The sequence below is a fragment of the Heptranchias perlo genome, chromosome 8 (genome assembly GCF_035084215.1).
Source record: "Heptranchias perlo isolate sHepPer1 chromosome 8, sHepPer1.hap1, whole genome shotgun sequence".
Classification (NCBI taxonomy): Eukaryota; Metazoa; Chordata; class Chondrichthyes; order Hexanchiformes; family Hexanchidae; genus Heptranchias; species Heptranchias perlo.
Window position 1 is genome coordinate 64,472,482 of NC_090332.1, and position 25,717 is coordinate 64,498,198.

Consider the following 25,717-nt stretch of genomic DNA (forward strand, 5'->3'; position numbering starts at 1 on the left):
CCAGGTTAAATTGAGGGACAAGAGAGAAAAAAGGTTTGGGGGGGGGGAAAAAGAGTGGCCGAGGGGAGAAGCTGGAGAGGGACCATTATTTGAATTCATTCTCGGGATCTGGGCGTCGCTGGCAAGGCCGACATTTATCGCCCATCCCAATAAGGTGGTGGTGGGCCTTCTTTTTGAGCCGCTGTGCGTATGGCAGTTTTGTTTTTTTGCATTTTTTAAAATGTATTAGTTGGTAAAAGTGTTTAAAATTAACCGGCATGCACCAATTTCAAAGTAAAAATTCCTACATTTTCCAGGGAAGCCTGCCCCAAAAATGTACAATCAGTAGTGTATTGGCAGGGGGGGTGGAGAAAGGAATGGGTGCCACATTTGGAAAGAGTACACACATTTCCAAATTTGCTTTTAGCACTGACTAGGTAAGATACGCCTTCAGTCCTCATTTTTTTTTTTAAATATTTTTTTTTAAATGAACAAATCCTGTGTCTCCAGTTGATAAATTACTCGCTGCTACGAAGAACAATTAATTCCCAGTGGCAGAGAGAGTAATAGTCAATAAAATTCAGCACAAGTTCCTTTTGGGGTGAAAGAAATGGAATGTCCATGTAAATTTAAAAGTACTGGAAAATACAGCAAATAAAGGAGCAAAATTCAAAATTTTCTGACCCACTGACCCCCTCCCCCTAGAAAAGATTTTTTGTCCTTTCAACATTTGGATTTCCCCTTCAGGCGTTCATGTGCTTATGTTTTTTTTCCCCAATAGAAGTTGTCCATGTAACATTCAAGTTACATTTTTCATGTAATTACTCTAAAAGAGGTTAATAGGGTTAAATTAGGATATACTAGCCTTGGAGGAGGTGCAACGCAGATTCACCAGAATGATAGCAGGGCTAAAAGAGTTAAATTGTGAGATCAGGTTGCACAGACTAGGCTTGTATTTCCTTGAGTATAGAAGATTAAGGGGTGATCTAGTTGAGGTATGTAAGATGATTGAAGGAGTTGCTAGGGTAGATAGAGAGAAACTATTTCCTCTGGTGGGGGAGTCCAGAACAAGGGTGCATAATCTTAAAATTAGAGCTAGGCCATTCAGGGGTGATGTCAGAAAACACTTCTTCACACGACAGGTAGTGGAAATCAGGAAATCACTCCCCCAAAAGGCTGATGAGGCCAGGTTAACCGAAAATTTCAAAACTGAGATTGACAGATTTTTGTTAGAATCATAGAAAGGTTACAGCACGGAAGGAGGCCATTTGGCCCATCAAGTCCGCACCGGCTCGATGCAAGAGCAATACAGCTAAGTCCCATTCCCCTGCCCTATCCCCATAGCCCTGCAAATTCTTTCCTTTCAAGTACTTATCCAGTTCGCTTTTGAAGGCCATGATTGAATCTGCCTCCACCACCTCCTCCGTCAGTGCATTCCAGATCCTAACCACTTGCTGTGTAAAAAAGTTTTCCCTTATGTCACCATTGGTTCTTTTGCCAATCACCTTAAATCTATGTCCTCTGGTTCTTGACCCTTCCGCCAATGGGAACAGTTTCTCTCTATCTCGACCTTTCATGATTTTGAATACCTCTATCAAATCCCCTCGCAGCCGTCTCTGTTCCAAGGAGAACAACCCGAGCTTCTCCGGTCTCTCCATGTAACTAAAGTCCCTCATCCCTGGAATCATTCTAGTAAATCTCTTCTGCACGATCTCCAAGGCCTTCACATCTTTCCTAAAGTGCGGTGCCCAGAACTGGACACAAAACTCCAGTTGTGGCCGAACCAGTGTTCTGTAAAGGTTCATCATGCCTTCCATACTTTTGTACTCTATGCCTCTATTTATAAAGCCCAGGATCCCGGATGCTTTTTTAACCACTTTCTCAACATGCCTGCCACCTTCAACGATTTGTGCACATATACCTCCAGATCGTTATGTTCCTGTACCCCTTTTAGAGTTGTGCCCTCTAGTTTATATTGCCTCTCCTCATTCTTCCTACCAAAATGTATCACTTCACATTTTTCTGCATTAAGTTTCATCTGCCACGTGTCCGCCCATGCCACCAGCCTGTCTATATCCTCTTGAAGTCTATCACTATCCTCCTCACTGTTTAGTACCCTTCCAAGTTTTGAGTCATTTACAAATTTTGAAATTGTGTCCTATACACCCAAGTCCAAGCCATTAATATATATCAAGAAAAGTAGTGGTCCCAGCACCAACCCCTGGGGAACACCACTGTACACCTCCCTCCAGTCCGAAAAACAGCCGGTCACCACTACTCTCTGTTTCCTATCACTTCGCCAATTCTGTATCCATGCTGCTACTGCCCCCTTTATTCCATGGGCCGCAATCTTGATAAGCCTACCATGTGGCACTTTATCAAACGCCTTTTGAAAGTCCATATACACCACATCAACTGCATTGCCCTCATCTACCCTCTCTGTTACCTCATCAAAAAACTCAATCAAGTTAGTTAAACACAATTTGCCTTTAACAAATCCATGCTGGCTTTCTCTAATCAATCCACGCTCGTCCAAATGACTTAATTCTGTCCCAGATTATCGTTTCTAAAAGTTTCCCCACCACTGACTGGGCTATAGTTGCTGGGTTTATCCTTACAATCTTTTTAGAATAAGGGTGTAACATTTGCAATTCTCTAGTCCTCTGCCACCACCCCCGTATCGAAGGATGTTTGGAAGATTATGGCCAGTACCTCCGCAATTTCCACCCTTACTTCCCTCAGCAACCTAGGATGCATCCCATCCAGACCGGGTGACTTATCTACTTGAAGTACAGCTAGCCTTTCTGGTACCTCTTCTTTATCAATTTTTAGCCCATCCAGTATCTCAACTATATCTTCCTTTACAGAGATTCTGGCAGTATCATCTTCTTTGGTAAAGCCAGATGCAAAGTACTCATTTAGTACCTCAACCATCCCCTCTGCTTCCGTGAGTAGATCTTCTTTATGCTCGTCTGAGGGCAGAGTCCCTCCGACACTATGTGGGAAGTCATGGAGACTACAGGTGTCCCTGGTGACCATGTGTGCAGGAAGTGTGTCCAGCTGCAGCTACTGGCTAACCGCATTTTGGAGCTGGAGCTGCGGGTGGATTCACTGTGGAGCATCCGCGATGCTGAGACTATCGTGGATAGCACGTTCAATGGGTTGGTCACACCGCAGGTAAAGATTAAGCAAGCTGAAAGGAAACTAGTGACCGCCAGGCAGAGTAAAAGGACTAGAGCAGGAGTCCCCTGGGGCCATCTCCCTCTCAAACAGATATACCGCTTTGGATACTGTTGGGGGAGATGGCTTATCAAGGGAAAGCAGCAAGAGCCAAGTTCGTGGCACCACGGGTGGTTCTGATGCACAGGAGGGGAGGAATAAGAGTGGCAGGGCTATAGTGATAGGGGATTCAATTGTAAGGGGAACAGACAGGTGTTTCTGCGGCCGCAAACGTGACTCCTGGATGGTATGTTGCCTCCCTAGTGCTAGAGTCAAGGATGTCACGGAGCGGCTGCAGAGCATTCTGGAGGGGGAGGGTGAACAGCCATTAGTTGTGGTCCATATCGGTACCAACGATATAGGTTAAAAAAAGGGATGAGGTCCTGCAAGGTGAATTTAAGGAGTTAGGAGATAAATTAAAAAGCAGGACCTCAAAGGTAGTGATCTCAGGATTACTACCAGTGCCACGTGCTAGTGAGTATAGGAACAGGAGAATAAACCAGATGAATGCGTAGCTGCAGAAATGGTGTGGGAGGGAGAGATTTAGCTTCCTGGGACATTGGGACCGGTTCTGGGGAAGGTGGGACCTGTCCAAGCGGGATGGGTTACACCCGAACAGGACCGGGACCGATGTCCTTGCGGGGGTGTTTGCTAGTGCTGTTGGGGAAGGTTTAAACTAGAATGGCAGGGGGATGGGAACCTGAGCAGGGAGACAGAGAAGGGGGAAACAAGGATAGAAACAAAAGACAGAAAGGGAAGAAGCAATAATGGAAGGCAGAGAAAACAAGAGCAAAAAACAAATAGGGCCATAGTGCAAAATAAAACTAAGATGACGAGCAATCTTAAAAAGACAAGTCTAAAGGCATTGTGTATTAATGAGCGGAGCATTCGCATTAAGCTAGATGAACAGCGCAGATAGATATTAATGGTTATGATATAGTTGCAATTACGGAGACATGGCTGCAGGGTGACCAAGGATGGGAACTGAACATCCAGGGATATTCAATATTTAGGAAGGACAGGCAAAAAGGGAAAGGAGGTGGGGTAGCGCTGTTAGTAAAGGAGGAAATCAATGCAATAGTGAGGAAGGATATTGGCTCGGAAAATCACAATGTGGAATCTGTATGGGTGGAGCTAAGAAACACCAAGGGGCAGAAAACGTTGCAGGGGCTTGTCTATAGGCCCCCAATCAGTAGTGGAGATGTAGGGGAGGGCATTAAACAGGAAATTAGAGACGCATGCAAGAAGGGTACAACTATAATCATGGGTGACTTTAATCTACATAGAGATTGGTCAAACCAAATTAGCAATAATATTGTGGGGGAAGAATTCCTGGAGTGTGTACGTGATTGTTTTCTAGACCAATATGTTGAGGAACCAACTAGAGAACAGGCGATCCTAGACTGGGTATTGTGCAATGAGAAAGGATTAATTAACAATCTTGTTGTGCAGGGTCCCTTAGGGAAGAGTGACCATAACATGATAGAATTCCTCATTAAGATGGAGAGTGAAGTAGTTGAATCCGAAACTAGGGTCCTGAATCTAAATAAAGGAAATTACAAAAGTATGAGGTGCGAGGTGGCTATGATAGATTGGGGAACTTTACTAAAAGGGATGACGGTGGATAGGCAATGGCTAATATTTAAAGAACGTGTGCAGGAATTACAACAATTATTCATTCTTGTCTGGCGCAAAAATAAAACAGGAAAGGTGGCTCAACCGTGGCTTACAAAAGAAATGAGGAACAGTATTAGATCCAAAGAGCAGACATAAAATTGCCAGAAAAAGCGGCAAGCCTGAGGATTGGGAGTTCAGAATTCAGCAAAGGAGGACAGAGAGATTGATTAAGAGGGGAAAAATAGAGTATGAGAGTAAACTAGCAGGGAACATAAAAACTGACTGTAAAAGCTTCTATAAATATGTCAAGAGAAAAATATTAGTGAAGACAAATGTAGGTCCCTTACAGTCAGAAATGGGGGAAATTATAATGGGGAACAAAGAAATGGCAGAACAATTAAACACATACTTGGGTTCTGTCTTCACAAAGGAGGCCACAAATAACCTGCCAGAAATGTTAGGGAACCAAGGATCCAGTGAGAGGGAGGAACTGAAGGAAACCAGTACTAGTAAAAAAAAAGTGCTAGGGAAATTAATGGGGTTAAAGGCTGACAAATCCCCAGGGCCTGATAATCTACATCCCAGAGTGCCAAAGGAAGTGGCCCTGGAAATAGTGGATGCATTGGTGATCATCTTCCAAAATTCTATAGACTCTGGAACAGTTCCTACAGATTGGAGGGTGGCAAATGTAACCCCACTATTTAAAAAAAGAGGGAAGAAAAAAAAAACAGGGAATTACAGACCAGTTAGTCTAACATCAGTAGTGGGGAAAATGCTAGAGTCTATTATAAAAGATGTGATAACAGAACACTTGGAGGGCATTAACAGGATTGGACAAAGTCAGCATGGGTTTATGAAAGGGAAATCATGCTTAACAAATCTACTGGAGTTTTTTGAGGATGTAACTAGTGGAATAGATAGGGGAGAACCAGTGGATGTGGTGTATTTGGATTTTCAGAAGGCTTTTGATAAGGTCCCACACAAGAGGTTAGTGTGCAAAATTAAAGCACAAGGGATTGGGGGGAGTATACTGGCATGGATTGAGAATTGGTTGACAGGCAGGAAAGAGAGAGTAGGAATAAACGGGTCTTTTTCTGGGTGGCAGGCAGTGACTAGTGGGGTACCGCAGGGATCAGTGCTTAGGCCCCAGCTATTCACAATATATATCAATGATTTGGATGAGGGAACTAAATGCAACATTTCCAAGTTTGCAGACGACACAAAGCTGGGGTGGAATGTGAGCTATGAGGAGGATGCAAAGAGGCTCCAATGTGATTTAGACAAGTTGGGTGAGTGGGAAAGAACATGACAGAAAGGCAGATTATCTGAATGGTGACAGATCGGGAAAAGGGGAGGTGCAACGAGACCTGGATGTCCTTGTACACCTACACCAGTCACTGAAAGCGAGCATTTAGGTGCAGAAAGCAGTCAGGAAGGCGAATGGCATGTTGGCCTTCATTGCAAGAGGATTTGAGTACAGGAGCAAGGATGTCTTACTGCAGTTATACAGGGCCTTGGTGAGACCACATCTGGAGTATTGTGTGCAGTTTTGGTCTCCTTATCTGTGGAAGGATGTCCTTACCATGGAGGGAGTGCAACAAAGGTTTACCAGACTGATTCCTGGGATGGCAGGACTGACGTATGAGGAGAGATTGGGTCGACTAGGCCTATATTCACTCAAGTTTAGAAGAATGAGAGGTGATCTCATCGAAACATATAAAATTCTAACAGGACTAGACAGACTAGATGCAGGGAGGATGTTCCTGATGGCTGGGGAGTCCAGAACCAGGAGTCACAGTCTCAGAATACGGGGTAAGCCGTTTAGAACCGAGATGAGGAGAAATTTCTTCACTCAGAGGGTGGTGAACCCGTGGCATTCTCTACCACAGAAGGCAGTGGAGGCCAAGTCATTAGATGTATTCAAGAAGGAGATAGATATATTTCTTAATGCTAAAGGGATATGGGGAAAAAGCGGGAACAGGGTACTGAGTTAGGCAATCAGCCATGATCATTTTGAATGGCGGAGCAGGCCCGAAGGGCCTACTCTTGCTCCTATTTTCTACGTTTCTATTTCCTATGTTTCTACCCGTTTACATGCCTGTAGAAGACTTTTGGATTCCCTTTTATGTTGGCCACCAGTCTATTCTCATGCTCTCTCTTTACCCCTCTTATCTCCTTTTTCACTTCCCCTCTGAACTTTCTGTATTCTGCCTGGTTCTCACTTGTGTGGTCAACCTGACATCTGTCATACGCCCCTTTTTTCTGTTTCATCTTACTCACCATCTCTTGTGTCATCCAGGGAGCTCTGGCTTTAGCTGCCCTACCTTTCTGCCTCATGGGAATGTGCCTGGACTACACCAGAACCATCTCCTCTTTAAAGGACGCACACCGTTCAATTACAGTTTTGCCTGCCAATCTTTGATTCCAATTTACCCGGGCAGATCTGTTTTCATCCCATTGAAAATGGCCCTCCTCCAATTGAGTATTTTTACTTTGGAGTGGTCAGTGTCCTTTTCCATAGTTATTCTAAACCTTATGATACTATGATCACTGCTCCCTAAATGCTCCCCCACTGACACTTGCTCCACTTGGCCCGTCTCATTTCCGAGAACCAAATCCAGCAATGCCTCCTTCCTCGTTGGGCCGGAAACATGCTGGTCAAGAAAGTTATCCTGAACACACTTCAAAAATTCCCCCCTTCTTTGCCCCTTATATTATTATTGTTATCCCAGTCTATATTAGGATAATTGAAGTCTCCCATTATCTCTACTCTATGGCTTTTGCACCTCTCTGTAATTTCCCTGCAAATTTGATCCTCTATATCTTTCCCAAAAGTTGGTGGCCTATAGAATAGCCCCAGTAGTGTAATGGCACCCCTTTTATTTCTTAATTCTAACCAAATAGATTCTGTCCTTGACCCCTCCAGGACATCCTCTCTCTCCAGCACTGCAATATTCTCCTTAATCAATACTGGCACCCACCTCCTTTCTTTCCTTCTCTATCTTTCCTGAACACCTTGCATCCAGGAATATTTAGTACCCAATCCTGCCCTTTTTCGAACCAGGTCTGTTATCACCACAACATCATATTCCCGTGTGGCTATTTGAGCCTGCAGCTCACCAACCTTGTTTACCACGCTTCGTGCATTTACACATATGCACTGTAAACCAATCTTAGACTTTCTTGTACTCTCTTAGTCTGATCCCACCTAATACCGTACTATTACTTGCTCTAGTGCTATCTTTCTCTCCCGATCCTTTGTGCCCCTTGTTTCTCCTTTCCTATGCTACATCCTGGTGCCTAGCCCCCTGCCAAAATAGTTTAACCCCCAACCCCCCCCAAACCCACAGCACTAGCGAGCCTCCCTGCGAGGACATTGGTCCCAGCTCCGTTGAGGTGCAACCCATCCAGCCTGTATAGGTCCACCTTCCCCTGAACTGGTCCCAATGCCCCAGAAATCTAAAGCCCTCTCTCCTGCCACACATTGCCCTATCCTCCTATTTCTATGCTCACTAGCGCGTGGCACCGGGAGTAATCCAGAGATTACTACCTTTGAGGTCCTGCTTCCTAGTCTCTTTCCTAACTCCTTAAAATCTGCCTGCAGGACCTCATCCCTCTTTCTACCTATGTCGTTGGTACTGCTATGGACCATGACCTCTGGCTGTTCACCCTCCCTCTCCCTCAGAATGGATACGTTGGACTATAACTTGGTGTTGTAAAATTGTTTACAATTGTCAACCCCAGTCCATCACCGGCATCTCCACATCAGAATGTTAGGCAAGGGTATTAAAGGTTACAGAACCAAGGTGGGTAGATGGAGTTAAGCTACAGATCTGCCATGATCTAACTGAAAGGCAGAACATGCTTGAGGGGCTGAATGTCCTACTCCTGTTCCTATTCGTTTCCACGATGATAGGGTCTCTCTCGAGCCGTCAACTTTTTGAAGCAGATTCAGATTTTTGAAAGCTGGTCAGCTTTTGCTCATTTTGCTTGTACACACATGATGCTTTACCCACTGGTATACAAATGATCACAGGATAATAGAAACACATCAAATCACTATGGGTGGTGAGAGGGGGGTGTGGAAAGAAATCAATTTTTTGTTGGCCTTAACCGAACTCAATTTTGCAATATGTGGCAAGTATCAGCCTTCTGAGGATGGCAACTGCATTTTAATACTAGAATCAGAAGGTGATTACAATTTTCCTTTTAAATATATTTCAACCGTATAGACCCAGTGGCTCTGCACTTTGATATGTTGGGCTACAAGTACAGCACAGTATTGCTGTCAAACCACAAGAATAAAACCACTAGCTGAAACCAACTAGTCCACACTGCATTCATAACACTCCCCACCCCTATGCAAAATTAAAAATAAACACCATGCACAGATACTGCCACGACGCAACACTCCCTGGTAACACCCATAGCAAGTCAGCAACCATCCTAACAGCGGCTCGAAGATATTACCCTGGGACACAATGGATTTTAAAATGCCAACATTTCTTCAGAGACTAAAGAAAAATCCCACTAGTGACTTCTGTCACACAGCTTCAAACAGTTTCTCTCTCACCAGGCAGGAGACCATACTAGCCCTTCCTTAGGTATCCAGCATTATACAACTTGCTCTCTATTGATACTAGCACTTTACAGTCAAGTCTACAATTTCTAGCACAAAGTCACCTTGGTCTCTTCACAGGTCCCAATTTACAAGATATGACATTCATAACATTGCACAAACTGCAAAACTGCTGCTGCCTCCATCCCCCCTCCCCCATGCACATCATTAGTTGTTGCCAGACATCACTGTGGTTTTGTCCCGGACAACACTATCGCTTACCCTTGGAACGGCCAGTTAGTGGGGGTATCAGCCCCTGCTAGTCATTCTTGCTGTAAAGCCTCTCAAGATAGTAGCAATCCACCGCAATGGCCTCTCCGCTGTACTTCCGGCCTCCTTCATACTATGAGCCTATTTTCATCTGATGTCACGGCCTTAAAGATCTCCCCATCGATTCTTCCACAAATCCCTGGTAACTTCACACTTCCATTCATGTCTCTTCAATCAGCTACCAAACCTGCATAGTTTAGCAGCTTTCTTTCATGCATCGACTCTAACCTTGCCTTACATGGAATGGTTAATTCCACCAAGTACATGCTGGTTGACCACAGTGCCACATCCTGCCTCACACTAGTGTCAATTATCTACCCTTGTTTCCAATTTTTCTCACCAATCAATAGTCCATTGATCTTCAACTGCTACTAAGGTCAGGCTGCAGCGAAACCACAGTAAACATCAATAGCTGGGCCTGGACTACCCATGACCTACAACAAGTTGTATTTGTACAGCACCTTTAACACAGTAAAATGTCCCAAGGAGCATTATCAAACAAAATTTGACACCAAGCCACATAAGGAGATATTAGGACAGGTGAACAAAAGCTTGGTCAAAGAGGTAGGTTTTAAGGAGCATCTTAGAGAGAGTGGTTGAGAGATGGAGAGGTTTAGGGAGGGAATTCCAGAACTTGGGGCCTTGGCAGCTGAAGGCACAGCCGCCAATGGTAGAGCAATGAAAATTGGGGATGTAAGAGGCCAGAATTGGAGGAGCACAGAGATATCGGAGAGTTGTAGGAGGTTACAGAGATGGGGAGGGACGAGGCCATGGAGGGATTTGAAAGCAAGGATGAGAATTTAAAAAAAAAACACGAGATGTTGCCTGACTGGGAGCCAATGTCGGTCAACCAGCATAGGGGTGATGGGTGAACGGGACTTTGTGCAAGTTAGGATAGGGGCAGCAGAGTTTTGGATGAGCTCAAGTTTACAGAAGGTGCAAGGTGGGAGGCCAGCCAGGAGAACATTGGAATAGTCAAGTCTTGAGGTAACAATGGCATAGATTAGATATAAATGGTGTGTTTATAGAACATTTAAGCACTGTGCATGCAGCGTTAGGACTCAAAGTGATCCATCTGCCGGAATGGCAAACACAACTGGGTCACTTGGACAGAGACCTTTCTCATCTCACTTTCCTCAAGAAGCAGTTTCCACGATGCAATAACCCACTTTTTAATTTAAAGATTTGCTGAAGGATTCATGATATCACTGCAATGCAGTATTTGGCAGAGTGAACTAAAGTTTTGCCAAACATATTGTCATGAAGACAGTCCATTCTAATTGCCTTTCTAAACTGAAGCTTCAGGTCCATGTGTTTAAGTCTCTCCCCGTTAATTCTCTGCAGTCTGCAACTGTATTGAGCATTTGTTCATGTGGTCATTTTCGAAGATGAAAATTAAATCTTCCAGTCTATTACGTCAGATGAAAACAACTATGGAATCTGCACCATAATTATTGGTCAGATTACACTGGTCCTGAAACCATTGCACAAAAAGGCAGGAATTCCATGCTTTAACCCAGGTGAAGAAATGTTCCAGAAAAAGCACATAAAACAGAAATAAATGGCAATTCCCAAAACATACAGCTCGAAAACTCCAACAGCAGCCAGAAATATATCCTTCTGGGTGAAAGTTCAATCAGGAGCAGGCGAAGAGAGAATGAACAAATGCAGAGGTACATCTGGCTGGGGTGGAGAGGTCTAAGCTGGCCTACTACTTGCCCTCTTGGCCCAACAGAAAAAAAATGGTCATCTGTCCCAAATGACTACAGGAGCACAAAGGTATTGAAGACTGGGCTCCAGAGCAATGGGCTGAACAGTGTAATAAAACTCCTAACAGAAACACAACTTAAGATGGAAAAAAAATACCCAAACAGGCAACAAACCATGAGCTCATTGTTAAAGTTTCTACTATTTATTCTCTTTCATTTGACTTATTTATTGGTGGTAAAGCAAAAGCAAAAGTTGCACTTGTACAGTCAAGCAACCATGGTCAACATATGAGGTAGACAGAGTATAAAACTAAAGGAAATGGCTTATACAAATGCACACAAAGGGTAGTAGAAATATGTAATTCTCTTCCCCTAAAGGGCTGTGGATGCTGGGACAATTGGAGCTTTTAAGACTGAGATTGATAAATTTTTTGTTAGGTGAACGTTTCAAGGGATATGGAGCAAAGGCAGGAAAATGGAGTTGAGGTGCAGATCAATCATGATCTAACTGAATGGCAGAGCATGCTCAAAGGGCTGAATGGCCTACTCCTGTTCCTAATGTTCCAATGGAAGTGTCTGCAATCAGGTCTGTGCGTCATATTAGGGTAGCATCATGACATCTTCTTGTGTAGTACATTGCTGGATGCATAACACATTAGGAACTTTTTGGAGTTCGGATCAGCTCACATTACTCACATATATTTTGTCTTTGCTATAGCGCACTCGGACATTGTTCAGGAGTGTAGCTTCATTTAAATACATAAGGCCACCTGGAAGAAAATGCAGAAAGAAACTGATTAGTTCAAGTAAGGGAATGCCGCATAGCAGATGTCAGCTGCGCTTCTTAGCTAATGTATATCAATAACTGGAATCCAATGCTTGAGCAATTGTCTCAAAGGATCCGATATCTGCATCACAGGTTCCTGCACACAAACAAAGAAAGCCTTCAAGCACATCCAACAAGATGGATTCTGCCAGGCGTTCTTTCCAAAAGAAAAGGACAAAAACAACTCTATGCGAATTAGAATATTAATTCTCACCACCACAATGTGTGCTGGCAACATTGCAAATTTGGCTCACGCTATCAATTACGCATATTGCATAAATACATCGTCATTTCAATTTGGATATATTCTTTTGAGTTGTGAAAAAAATCTCCAAATTCCAGTTTTTCATATTCACAGTTATACGCTGGTACTAAGGCAACTTGCCACGTGGCATCAGACATTCTTCCATTTTTGAGGTGACTAAGTAAGTCTCTGAAAGAGCTGATGAATGATGTTACTGATTTGGTTTGGGAAAACTTATCCATAAGGTTATAATTGCAAAAGAATTTGGTTCTGAGCTCTGCTTCAAGGAAACAGATGCAAAAGGATTCTCTCTGAATAAATACAGCAGGAGAAAAAATGGTCAGTGGAAATTCATGCTTGATTATAATATCATTGGCAAGCAAAACTTAGAAGATGTACATGCTGAAGACAAACATAATGAAACAGTCTCCGTTAATGTGTTAGAATACTGAATATGTTGGAAATAAACAGAAACTGTGATCCTTAATCCCTCGGTGTTTGTCACCTCACCGACATGGGCAATACCTGTCAGCATCTACACAGTGCTTAAAAAAATCCTAACAATTAAGTGCAACCACCTAATTTGTATATTATACTTAGCTCAACAAACTTGCTTTTGTATACTGGGTGGTGTAAAAGGGGAGCTCGAGCAGACTGTAACTAGGTCAAATGTGACTTGGTGAAATTGTACCGAGCTCCAAAACACAGCAATAACCCAAGTTGAGCAAGCAAAGCTCAACTGTCTTTGCACTTCTGCACCAAGAGAATACTGTCAGGGAGACAGTTTCACGGGTAGAAATTATGTTCAAAAGGTTCACTGCTGGTAATCACTGCAGACAATTATGGATTGATGCGACCACAGCAACTCACATCCCTGGCATCATCTTCCCAGTGCATCATCACCTCTTGTGGTACTGCTCTGATTGTACTCGTGAGGACTAACAGCATCATATCATCTCTCTGATGCGATAGAGAGATAGAGAGAGATTCCGCAGCACCTCCCAAACCCACAACCTCCATCACCTAGAAGGACAAGAGCAGCAGGTGCATGGGAACCATCACTTCCAAAATCCCATCCAAGTCACACACCATCCTGCCTCAGACATATATCGCTGTTTCTTCATTGTCACTGAGTTGAAATCCTGGAACTCCCTACTTGACAGCATTGTGGGAGTACCTTCATCATATGGACTGCAGCGGTTCAAGAAGGCAGCCCAGCACTTCGAGGGCAACTTGGGATAGGCAATAAATGCTGACCTTGCTAATGACACCCATATCCCAAGAATTAATTTTTTTTCAAAATTAAAACAAGTGCTATAGGAGACTGAAGCTACTGATGGTGACCAACAGGGTGAATTTTTCCCAAGGAGTCTCAGCCCTCCATCAGGTCTTCTGGTTATCCTTGAATGTTTAACGACCCAATATTTTAAATAGTTGGCTATTCAAATGCAAACATTTTGAAACTCTAAAACGAACTCAGCAACTTAAGCTGCTTACAGCAAATGGAAATGCAGCATTACAGACCCCACTTTTTAGAGAACAACAGTCTCTCTTCACATCCCAAAGTGCACCAATTACAATGGAAATCTGCTGCGAGCATTAAGTGCAAATCTGATTGATTTAACTTTAACAGGAATGGTCACATCAGTACGAATTAAGTCAAGAGCAAGCTGAAGCCTGCTAAACGTTGGTTACATTAGGAATTAGGTTTGTATATCAATGGATTTGATTGTGCAGATGCGAGAGGGTAGAAACATCACTCATCTTTCCCGATACCATTACTTCACAGAAATAATAGAGCGTGCACCACAAGGCACTCTGGTAGCCAATTTCTAAAAATAAATATTCGACTTTCACTCTATGATGCACTTTCTTTTTTTTTAAATGTAAAGTAAAAGATTTGTTGTGTTGCGTGCTCTAAGCCTGCACGCATTGACATGGGTAACTCTCAATACGCACGATCTTTATTAATGGGCTGTGTGCATTGTGCCAAAGATTAATATGAGGCACCATTTGATACTTCATTTTAATCTTCCTGAGCTAGATGTCTGTTGCAATCCTTCATTTCTTTCTCCGAAGTAAAATATCAAGTTAGTGAGATTTAAACAAACAAGGCTGCTTGTTGAAAACCAGGTTTTATGTGTCCTGTATAACAGTGTAATTTCACACTGTTCTATATAATGGCAGGACAGAGTTTTACACCTTCTATTCGCTATATGCTAAGATCCTGATCCCAGCAATGTCAGTGATTCCCTATAGGAAGGACAGGAAAACCAAGTCGGAGTCACTGAAGTGTTAACCTCAGATTGCAAGCAAGTTTGATCAACTCCTGGAATTGGAGCATGGGGAATAATTTACAATTCTTTGCAATAAGAGGCTGAATATGGAATTTCATTTTCAGGAGAAATTCCTTAAGCTGTTAATTACAGAACGATTAATTAGGGATCAATCTCTACTCATCACAAAATGCCTGAGTGTGTGCTTTAGAAAACCTAGCTAAACAGACAGGTGGGATTGCTTCCGTACTATTATAAATGTGAAGGTCACAAAGTGTTGTGTAATTGCAAAATGGTTTACTAAACATTTTGCACTGGGTTAAGAGTTCAAGCTGTTCAAAGTCAGCATGAATCCTGAAACTCAGAGGGATACAGAAGTGCTCAGAGACACACTTCAGGCTGTTAGCAAACTGCATGTGTTAACCATGTCCCAGAGCTCACATGTCCTACTTACAGTTATCTTCCACATCCTTTTTACAATCATCTTCTGCAGGAAAAACTTGGTTGATGGGTGCTAGAAAAGTCTGGAAAAAATTTCAGTATGTTAATGAAATGCTGGGCAGGTGCAGTTACTTTAAGCAAACAGAACTAATATTAGCCATAAACATTATGGTATTAATCGTTCCAAAAGGAATAACTGGAAAGGTTATGACCAATTCCATAGGTGCCTCCTTCCCTCAGTTAATTGACCCCATATTGCTATTCATGGATTTTTAATCTTCACAGCTGAAATTCTAGATAGGGTTGCCAGCCCTGCAGAAGTGCCCTGGAGTCTTCAGGAGTTAAAGGTTAATCTCTTGGACACTACTGCGAACAATCCAGGAGAAAAATCATATGGGCATTTAAAAAGAAGCGTTTTTTTTTTAATTTTCTTTGAACACTTTTGTTTATTAGTTATAAAAATATTGGCGATGGGGAAAAAAAAGTTTGTTTGACTGACAATCAAGAATCATCCAATCGGGTAATGAAGAGTCTTTTTTTCCCCCCAATTGGCATGGGAAGAGTGTGCCGCGAGGATGGACGTGTCAGAGGACCAATGATGGGAGCGGGGGCAGGCCGGTTGGAGACGGGAGGACATGTAATGAAACCTCCAGGAAGATGTCCAACCAGAGTTGGCAACCCTAATTCTGGACCACAATATTTTTTTGTTTCTAACAGAAATATACCAAGCTTTAGGCTTTACTGCCTGTCCAAATGCAATTCTAACACCTATATTGGAAGTAAATCTGAAGCAAATTGTCAAAAAAATGTACAAAGTACGCTTTGATAACTCACTTAACTAAATCAACAATCAAATATTAAGTCCTGCAATCACAAAATTAGAAGTCGCAATTCACAACAAAAGGAAAAGACACATAAATAAAGCTTTTACATACCGCAAACACTATGTTAAACTTATGAGTCTGAAGAATGAAATTAAGGGGGGGAAATCTTTCATGTAGCCCTTCATATATTGCATCAAAAATGCATACTAAGCTACCAACAGAGGACTTCCAAAAACTGTATAGACAGTAAAATAAAAATGTATAAAGTTTCTGTTCACTCCAGTGGAGATTCTGCTTAAGTACTACAAAATTAGATAGGGACTATATATGAGGCAGGAAGTGCAACAAATTATGTAGTTTTGCTTGTACAACTGCTGCATCAGTCCAGAGTAATACATGTTAGAAGCTCCATCCCAATAGTTCAGTTTCTAACTACATCGCCCAGTGGGTAACTAAGCCATTCAAACCAGGAAGATCTCTGGTTCGATCTCCTATTCGTATCAAGTTAGCTGATCTCGCCCTTTGAGCTGCTGGATCAGATATCGAAGATCACTGTCATTGATCAAGGGGCTTAATAAGAGAAATTCCCTCAATGATTAAATGTGGGAAGTGGGGTGACAACCACATTAGGAAAACGTACTCCAGAAAATATGGAGTGCACACAGAGGTACCAAAAACACAATACTAGGGCCTGGGAATACCAGCTAGGCCAGGGAGTGCTGCTGTTGGGACAAAACAACTTACAAGAACACTGGGAAAGCCAATAACCCACTGCAGTCAAAAGTGCCAATATGATTAATGAAGTTGGGATGCTGTCGTGACAGGATATTTGCCCTACCTCAAGCAGTTGACCATCTGCATTAGGCATGATGTGGAGATGCCAGTGATGGACTGGGGTGGACAAATGGAAGGAATCGTACAACACCAGGTTATAGTCCAACAGTTTTATTTGAAAATCACAAGCTTTCGGAGATTACCTCCTTCGTCACTCACCTGACGAAGGAGGTAAGCTCCGAAAGCTTGTGATTTTCAAATAAAACTGTTGGACTATAACCTGGTGTTGTACGATTCCTTACATCTGCATTAGGTACAGTCGGGAGGGCGGCATGGGCAAAGTCAAGGAGGTTCGTCGATGGAAGAAACTAACATGGTTTGACAGCCATAGCATGAACAGAAACAACAAGCTGTAAGATTATTGCACAGCTTTCAGCTACTGTCCTTGGGTAAACTTGGTTATATTTGGCTCTTCCTTTCGCTGGACGAAGAATAACATTGCAACTTCAGTGCATGAACTGTCCTTTCCGGTTCTTAGTGTACAGGACCATATGAAAAAGTGGAGGAGATGCTAGATTTGGGAATGATACATTTTCCTTCAAAGGGCCCCTGGATGTTCCTCGTGCAACCAATTAGTGCCACTCCCCTGCTCCTTCTTATAGCCCTGCAAATTTTTCCTTTTTAAGTAGAGATCCAATTCCCTTTTGAAAGTTAGTATTATAGTATGATACAGCATAGAAGGCAGCCATTCAGCCCATTGTGCCTGTGCCGACTCTTTGGTAAAGCTATTGAAGTTACTATTGAATCTGCATCCACCACCCTTTCAGGCAATGCATTTGAGATCATAACTCGCTGAGTAAAAAAAAAATTCTCCCCCTTGGCTTTTGCCAATTATCTTAAATCTGTGTCCTCTGGTTACAGACCCTCCTACCAGCAGGAACAGTTTCTCTCGATCTACTCTATCAAAACCCCTCAATTTTGAAGACAGCTCTATTAAATCTCCCATTAATCTTTGATCTAAAGAGAACAATCCCAGCTTCTCTAGTCTCTCCAAATAACTTAATTCTCTCATCCCTGGTACCATTCTGATAAAGCTTCTCTGCACTCTCTCCAAGGCCTTGACATTTTCTCTAAAGAATGGTGCCCAGAATTGGACACAATAGTCCAGCTGAGGTCTAACCAGTGATTTATAACTGTAACTTAACTTCCTTGCTTTTGTACTCTATGCCTCTATTTATAAAGCCAAGGATTCCATATGCTTTTTTAAACAGCTTGATCAACTTGTCCTGCTACCTTCAAAGGTTTGTGTATGTGAACCCCCAGGTCTCTGTTCCTGCATACCCTTCAAAATTTGACCATTTCGTTTATATCGCCTCTCCTCATTTTTCCATCCAAAATGCATAACTACACACTTCTCTGCATTAAATTTCATCTGCCGTGATTCCTAACCTGACCAAAGGATACTGGCAAGTCTCTAAGTGCCAAAGTACAACTGCATTCCGTGCACATATTTGGTTGCAATAGGTTTGCAGGGATACCCATCAGGCGGAAAAATAAGTCAGCCACATTTTGGTGGCTGGTGGACTCTGTTCTGCTGGGGACCAGGGATTACACACATGGGTGGCCACAGACAACACTACCATTTTAGTCAGACGTAGGATAACCATTTCAGCCACATATCACAGTGATTACAATTGAAAAGTACTTGATTGACCATGAAGCACTTTGGGACATCTTGGGGACATAAAAGGCGCAATATAAATTAGAGTTCTTTCTTTACTTAGGGACTAATAAAGAACATGTAATCATGTGGGATTTACAGAGACTCCAAATGTGTTTATGTGGTATGTGTTTCAGTTCAGACAAGAATCCTGAGGTATGCTCAAATTCAACTTGCAAAAGTGCAAGATTTCTAGGTTGGAGTGTCACTTTAGAGACAGATAACATTGTTACCATCCACCAGAACAGAACAGCAAGATTAAAATACAAACGCTTTATCAGTTTGCAAAGCGTTGTGGTGTACATGAGCCCCCCTAATGAACTTGGCAGGGAGAAAAGAGGGGGAGAAGAAAAAGAATGAGTGATGTTCTGAAGTTTAAATTGCTCATTTCATTTAAGGAACAGACCGTGCCACGGTTCAAAACATCAAACTCGGTGTTTCCTTTGATCTAATTGGTAGTATTACGCCTTTAAAAGAAAAGCTGGTTTCAATTTTCACTTCCTGATTGAGATACAAACTCAAGGAAGATTTGAGATGAATGAAACTGGCTGAGCCTAAATTTCACATGGAGAAACCATTGCGAACACTCTTCACAACACAATCTTCAAGTTGTAGTTTTTCATGAAATATTTGCCTACTATGGAATTAGAATTTTTAAAAAAACCATATTGTCATTTACAAAGTATCTTTAGGCACCAAAATGCTGTTGAAAGTCAAACAGATGACACTTTCCAAGGATACACTGCTGATAGGCAAAGGAATGGATCTTCTAGAGTAACGATATGAGTGATATCTCTGAAGAAAACAAAAATAAAGTTCAAATGGTTTGGTAGAGTAACTATCCATGAATGTTGTTGAAAGATGCTGTTCTCTAGCGAAGGTTAAGATCTTCTTTTAAAATCTAAGTAAATGACCAATTAACTCTATTCAGATTACAGTTCATCCAGCTGCTGAGGATTAAGTGGGTTCTTGCAGAATATTTCTGGGTTTTCGTGATGTCATGATGTGCGTATTCTGGCAGGATTACTTCAAAATAGATTGCATGGCTTGACAAAAGATTCAGCATTACTAATGAGAGTCTAGGAAGCAGTAACATTCAAGGTGTTTTGTTCAAATGTTTGTCTGACTGGATTTTACATTCCTATGTGGATTCTGATCACTGCTGTTTTGGCACTGGCAGTTTACGAATGAATAAAACTCTAACTGTGACCCATGTATTGCATCTGACTTTGTTGATAAGTTTATAAGTCTTGCTTGCAGTGGAAATGTGAATTTCTATCATTATTTTATGTGATTTTTAGATAATCAGGATAAATCCAAATTAAAAATCGGCTTCAGCCAATGGTGTTTGCTGGGAGATTCATGTGAGGATCCTTTTGTTTTGTGGCTAAGTTAGTCTGTTGGTGACCAATAGCTAGCTGCATGAAGCTGGACCTCATTATAGTCATAGAGTTATACAGCACGGATAGAGGCCCTTCGGCCCATCGTGTCCGCGCCGGCCATCAAGCCCTGTCTACTCTAATCCCATATTCCAGCATTTGGTCCGTAGCCTTGTATGCTATGGCATTTCAAGTGCTCATCCAAATGCTTCTTGAATGTTGTGAGGGTTCCTGCCTCCACAACCCTCTCAGGCAGTGAGTTCCAGACTCCAACCACCCTCTGGGTGAAAAAGTTCTCTCTCAAATCCCCTCTAAACCTCCCGCCTTTTACCTTGAATCTATGCCCCCTTGTTATAGAACCCTCAACGAAGGGAAAAAGCTCCTTATCTATACCCCTCATAATTATCACACAGAGTGGGAAATTTCTATGCTGAATGGGTTCTTTGTTCCAATCCAGGCCAGACTACATAAAATACACACCAACTCTGTGTCCATTGCTGCTCCATGTGCATTTCTCTTGGTGATATTTGTCTCAAGATGTAATATTCTCTTATAAGGTGAGCCAGTCTAACTGGGAAGGTGTGAACCGTATCAAGACAAGACATGGTTCGCATCCCATTAACCTAATGTTTACTGCACTTGCTCACAGCTTGTTAAGAATAATCTTCAAAAGGAGTGCTTTTACATCAAAGGAATATAACCCAGTGATCCTCTCGTGGTCTTCAGTTATCTGACGTAAACAACCAGATTGTTACCAAGAATTTTCTGTAAGGAGCTGCTAGCAGTTTGGAATCACTCTTTATATTGTTTTAAGCAGTTAAACCAGTTAATATATTGGGTAAATTTGGTTATTGATTTTTTTTTTAGGATCTTGTTTTGTTTTTCGCTTCAATATATTCTTTTACTTGTAAATAAATGAGAAGAAGGCGTTTAGCCTGTAGACAGATGCGAGATGATGCAAAACTCTGCTGAGCATCCAATGTATTTGTCATTAAGCGATTTAGCATAATTCTGGGTTAATTCTTATGTCCAGGCTATGCTAACTGATACCCAGCACAAATCTCAGTTTGTTAAAAACTCATTTGGTTTATGGAAACTGCAGTCCAGCCACGAATACAAGAAAGGTGATAGGGAATAGTTTGAACTGTTACGCCACAGAAATGTACCAAACAACTTGCTTATAAAACAGTGTGCTGTCAACAGCACTAAAAACAACCGCGGCTAGATCTGTAGAAAGAAAAACAAGTGCTGTGTGAGAGGAAACAGTGTGTTGCTGAGTGATATGAGCAATCCCCAAGAGGTAGCAGATTGTTTAACGTATATGATCAGTGAAGTCATCTGTGAATTGTCTTGGTTCTCCTTGGACAGTAAACAACTTGTATTCCATTGCAGTACCTTTTCTATATGTAAAATGTCTGCTTTTTAAAAAAAAAAATTTCAAGGTTTCATTTTCTACATATTTTCCAGCAAATAGCTGAACAAACCTGGCAACTTACAACAATGCACTGAAAACCACACTTACAAGCCACCTCAGGCAGTCAGCTAAATATCCATAGTGAGGCTCTCCAGAAGTGTCTGTACATGTGAGAGTAAATCATACTGTTGCTACTCTCTTTGGAACCAAGAAAGCTGTGTAGAACTGGGCTCAATGCTGAGAAGTTTATAATCCACAGATATAAAGCAACAGCCATCAACTCAAAGCAGATCTTCTCCCCCTCAATCAGGTAGAATGGAAAGTTAATTTTTACACCATTTGTGTTGTAATGTTGCTTGTGATTTTTTATTATATATATATTTCATGGCGATATCACATCAATTAATGAAACCTTTTCCTTTCAAAATATAATTCAAATTAATTCTCAATGTATAAACATTCTTAAACTACGTCCACACAACAATAAGCTCATTTGTACCCATGTTGCCTGCACCTGCACTGGAACAAAACCCCCAAGGGATATAATTCATCCTTAACATCATCCTTTTATGTGTTGACCTAATCAAATTTACTTAATTCTTTATCTGATTCATTTTAGCACATAGTATAAACAGAAAACATTAAGAGGAGCTTTTGTTGCACAGCCCTTAACTCACTGGACAACCAAGAACTTGCATTTATATAGTGCCTTTCACGTTTTCAGGACACCCCAAAATGCTTTCAGCCAATGAGTCACTGTTCTTGTGTTGGCAAATGCAGCAGCCAATTTTCACACAGCAAGATCCCACAAATAGCAATGAGATGAATGACCAGTCAATCTGTTTTTGATGAGCGTGGTAAATAAGGTTGGTGAGCTGCAGGCACAAGTAGCCACAAGGCATTTTGATATAGTGGCAATAACGGAGTGCTGTCTCAAACAAGGGGAGGAATGGGCACTCAATATTCCTGACTACAATGTATTCAGGAAAGATAGGGAAGGATAAAGGAGGGGGGTGTGACAGTATTGATCAAAGATAATGTTACGGCACTAGAAAGGGATGATGTACTCGAGGGTTCAAAGACAGAATCTATTTGGTTAGAATTAAGGAATAGAAGAGCTATTACGCTACTGGATGTATACTATAGGCCACCAAATAGTGGGAAGGAGATAGAGGAGCAAATTTACTGGCAAATTGCAGAAAGATGCAAGAAATTTAGAGTAATGATAATGGGGGACTTCAATCATCCTAATATAGATTGGGAAAATAACAGTGAAAAGGACAAAGATGGGGAGGAATTCCTGAAATGATCAATATGTTTCCAGCCCAATAAGAAAGGAAGCAGTACTGGGTCTAGTTCTGGGAAATGAAGTGGGGAAAGTTTCAGTGGGAGGGCATTTGGGAAAGAGTGCCCACAATATCATTAGGTTTAGAGTAGTTATGGAAAAGGACAGGCAGAAATCAGATGTGAAAATACTCAACTGGAGGAGGGCTAATTTCAGTGAGTTGAAAAGTGATCTGGCCCAGGTGAATTGGATCAAGAATTGGCAGGTAAAACAGTAAATGAGTAATGGGAGGTCTTCAAAGAGGAGATAGTTTGGGTACAGACGAGACACATTCCCACGAGGGGGAAAAGGAAGAGCATCCAAAGCCAGAACTCCCTGGATGACTAAAGATAGGGATTAAAATGAAACAGAAAAAGGAGGCTTATGATAAATGTCAGGTTCAAAATTCAGTTGAGAACCAAGCTGAATACAAAAACTACGGGGGAGAACTGAAAAAGGAACTAAGAGGGGCAAAGAGTGTATGAGAATAGTTTAGCGAGTAATGTGAAAGGAAACCCAAAAGTCTTTTTTAAACATATAAATAGTAAACGGGTAGTCAAAAGAAGAGTGGGGCCAATTAGGGATCAAAAAAGGGATCTTCTTGTGGAGGCAGAGGGCATGACTGAGGTACTAAATGAATACTTTGTATCTGTCTTCACTAAAGAGGAAGCTGCCAATATCACAGTAAAGGAGGAGGTAGTAGAGAAATTGGATTGGATAAAAATAAAGAGGTACTTAAAAGATTGGCAGTACTCAAAGTAGAAATGTCACCTGATCCAGAAGGGATGCATCCCAGGTTACTGAAAGAAGTACGGGTGTCAAAGACACAAGTCTTTGACAGTGGCAGGACAAGTTGAGAAGGCTGTTAAAAAAGCATATGGGATCCTTGGCTTTATAAACAGAGGCAGAGTGTGCAAAAGCAAAGAAGTTACACTAAACCTTTATAAATCACTGGTTAGGCCTCAGCTAGACTATTGTGTTCAATTCTGGGCACCACACTTTAGGAAGGATGTCAAGGCCTTAGAGAGGGTGCAGAGGAGATTTACTAGAATGGTACCAGGGATGAAAGACTTCAGTTATGTGGAGAGGCTGGGGTTGTTCTTCGAGCAGAGAAGGTTAAGAAGAGATTTTATTGAGGTGTTCAAAATCATGAATGGTTTTGATAAAGTAAAGAAATGGTTTCCAGTGGCAGAAGGGTCGGTAACCAGAGGACACAGATTTAAGGTAATTGGAAAAAGAACCAGAGGCAACATGAAGAAACATTTTTTTTTTTAAAAACATAGCAAGTTGTTATGATCTGGAATGCACTGCCTGAAAAGGTGGTCATGATGTGGAGATGCCGGTGATGGACTGGGGTTGACAATTGTAAACAATTTTACAACACCAAGTTATAGTCCAACAAATTTATTTTAAATTCCACAAGCTTTCGGAGGCTTCCTCCTTCCTCAGGTGAACGGTGTGGAAATGAAATTTTCGAATCCTTCGCATTTGAAAATCACAGAACAATGCCTGGTGATTACTGCCCGTTGCCAAGGCAATCACAGTGAGCCGACAGAAAGGTGTCACCTAAAAGGCCACCGAATATACAAACCCCCCCAAAAAAAGGAGAGAGAGAGAGAGAGAGAGAGAAAAGGAAGACAGTCAATGACCCGTTATATTAAAAACAGATAACATTTGTTCGCTGGTGGGGTTACGTGTCGTGTGACATGAACCCAAGATCCCGGTTGAGGCCATCCTCATGGGTGCGGAACTTGGCTATCAATTTCTGCTCGACGATTTTGCGTTGTCGTGTGTCTCGAAGGCCGCCTTGGAGAACGCTTACCTGAAGGTCGGTGGCTGAATGTCCATGACTGCTGAAGTGTTCCCCGACAGGGAGAGAACCCTCCTGTTTGGCAATTGTTGCGCGGTGTCTGTTCATCCGTTGTCACAGCGTCTGCATGGTCTCGCCAATGTACCATGCTCTGGGGTATCCTTTCCTGCAACGTATGAGGTAGACAACGTTGGCCGAGTCACAGGAGTATGAACCGTGTACCTGGTGGGTGGTGTCCTCTCGTGTGATGGTGGTATCTGTGTCGATGATCTGGCATGTCTTGCAGAGGTTACCGTGGCAGGGTTGTGTGGTGTTGTGGACGCTGTTCTCCTGAAAGCTGGGTAATTTGCTGCGAACGATGGTTTGTTTGAGGTTGGGTGGCTGTTTAAAGGCGAGTAGTGGAGGTGTGGGGATGGCCATAGCGAGGTGTTTGTCATCATTGATGACATGTTGAAGGCTGCGGAGAACATGGCGTAGTTTCTCCGCTCCGGGGAAGTACTGGACGACGAAGGGTACTCTGTTGGTTGCGTCCCGTGTTAGTCTTCTGAGGAGGTCTACGCGATTTTTCGCTGTGGCCCGTCGGAACTGTCGATCGATGAGTCGAGCATCATATCCCGTTCTTACTAGGGCGTCTTTCAGCGTCTGTAGGTGTCCATCGCGTTCCTCCTCGTCTGAGCAGACCCTGTGTATTCGCAGGGCCTGTCCATAGGGGATGGCCTCTTTGACGTGGTTAGGGTGGAAGCTGGAAAAGTGGAGCATCGTGAGGTTGTCTGTGGGCTTGCGGTAGAGTGAGGTGCTGAGGTGCCCGTCTTTGATGGAGATTCGTGTGTCCAAGAAAGAAACTGATTGAGGAGTAGTCCATGGTGAGCTTGATGGTGGGATGGAACTTGTTGATGTTATCGTGTAGTCTCTTTAGTGATTCCTCACCGTGGGTCCATAGAAAGAAAATGTCGTCGATGTATCTGGTGTATAGTGTTGGTTGGAGGTCCTGTGCAGTGAAGAAGTCCTGCTCGAACTTGTGCATGAAAATGTTGGCGTATTGGGGTGCGAATTTGGTCCCCATGGCTGTTCCGTGTGTTTGGGTAAAGAACTGGTTATTGAAGGTGAAGACATTGTGATCCAGGATGAAGCGGATGAGTTGTAGGATGGCGTCTGGAGATTGGCTGTTGTTGGTGTTGAGTATTGATGCTGTCGCAGCGATGCAGTCATCGTGGGGGATACTGGTGTAGAGTGCCGAGACGTCCATCGTGGTGAGAAGTGTTCCTGGTTCAAC

At 42.4% G+C, this 25,717-nt stretch overlaps 1 protein-coding gene across 4 annotated transcripts in view; it reads right to left on the bottom strand.

Annotated features, from left to right (window-relative positions):
- Positions 1-25,717, bottom strand: part of myo6a (myosin VIa) — a 226,242-nt gene that overhangs the window by 116,276 nt on the left and 84,249 nt on the right. For all 4 annotated transcript variants that reach the window (XM_067989192.1, XM_067989190.1, XM_067989191.1 and 1 more), the window contains exons 3-4: positions 15,213-15,282; positions 12,109-12,182 (exon numbers count right to left, since the gene is read on the bottom strand). In XM_067989192.1, the coding sequence (XP_067845293.1) occupies positions 12,109-12,182; positions 15,213-15,282 (144 nt within the window). The remainder of the gene's footprint in view (positions 1-12,108; positions 12,183-15,212; positions 15,283-25,717) is intronic.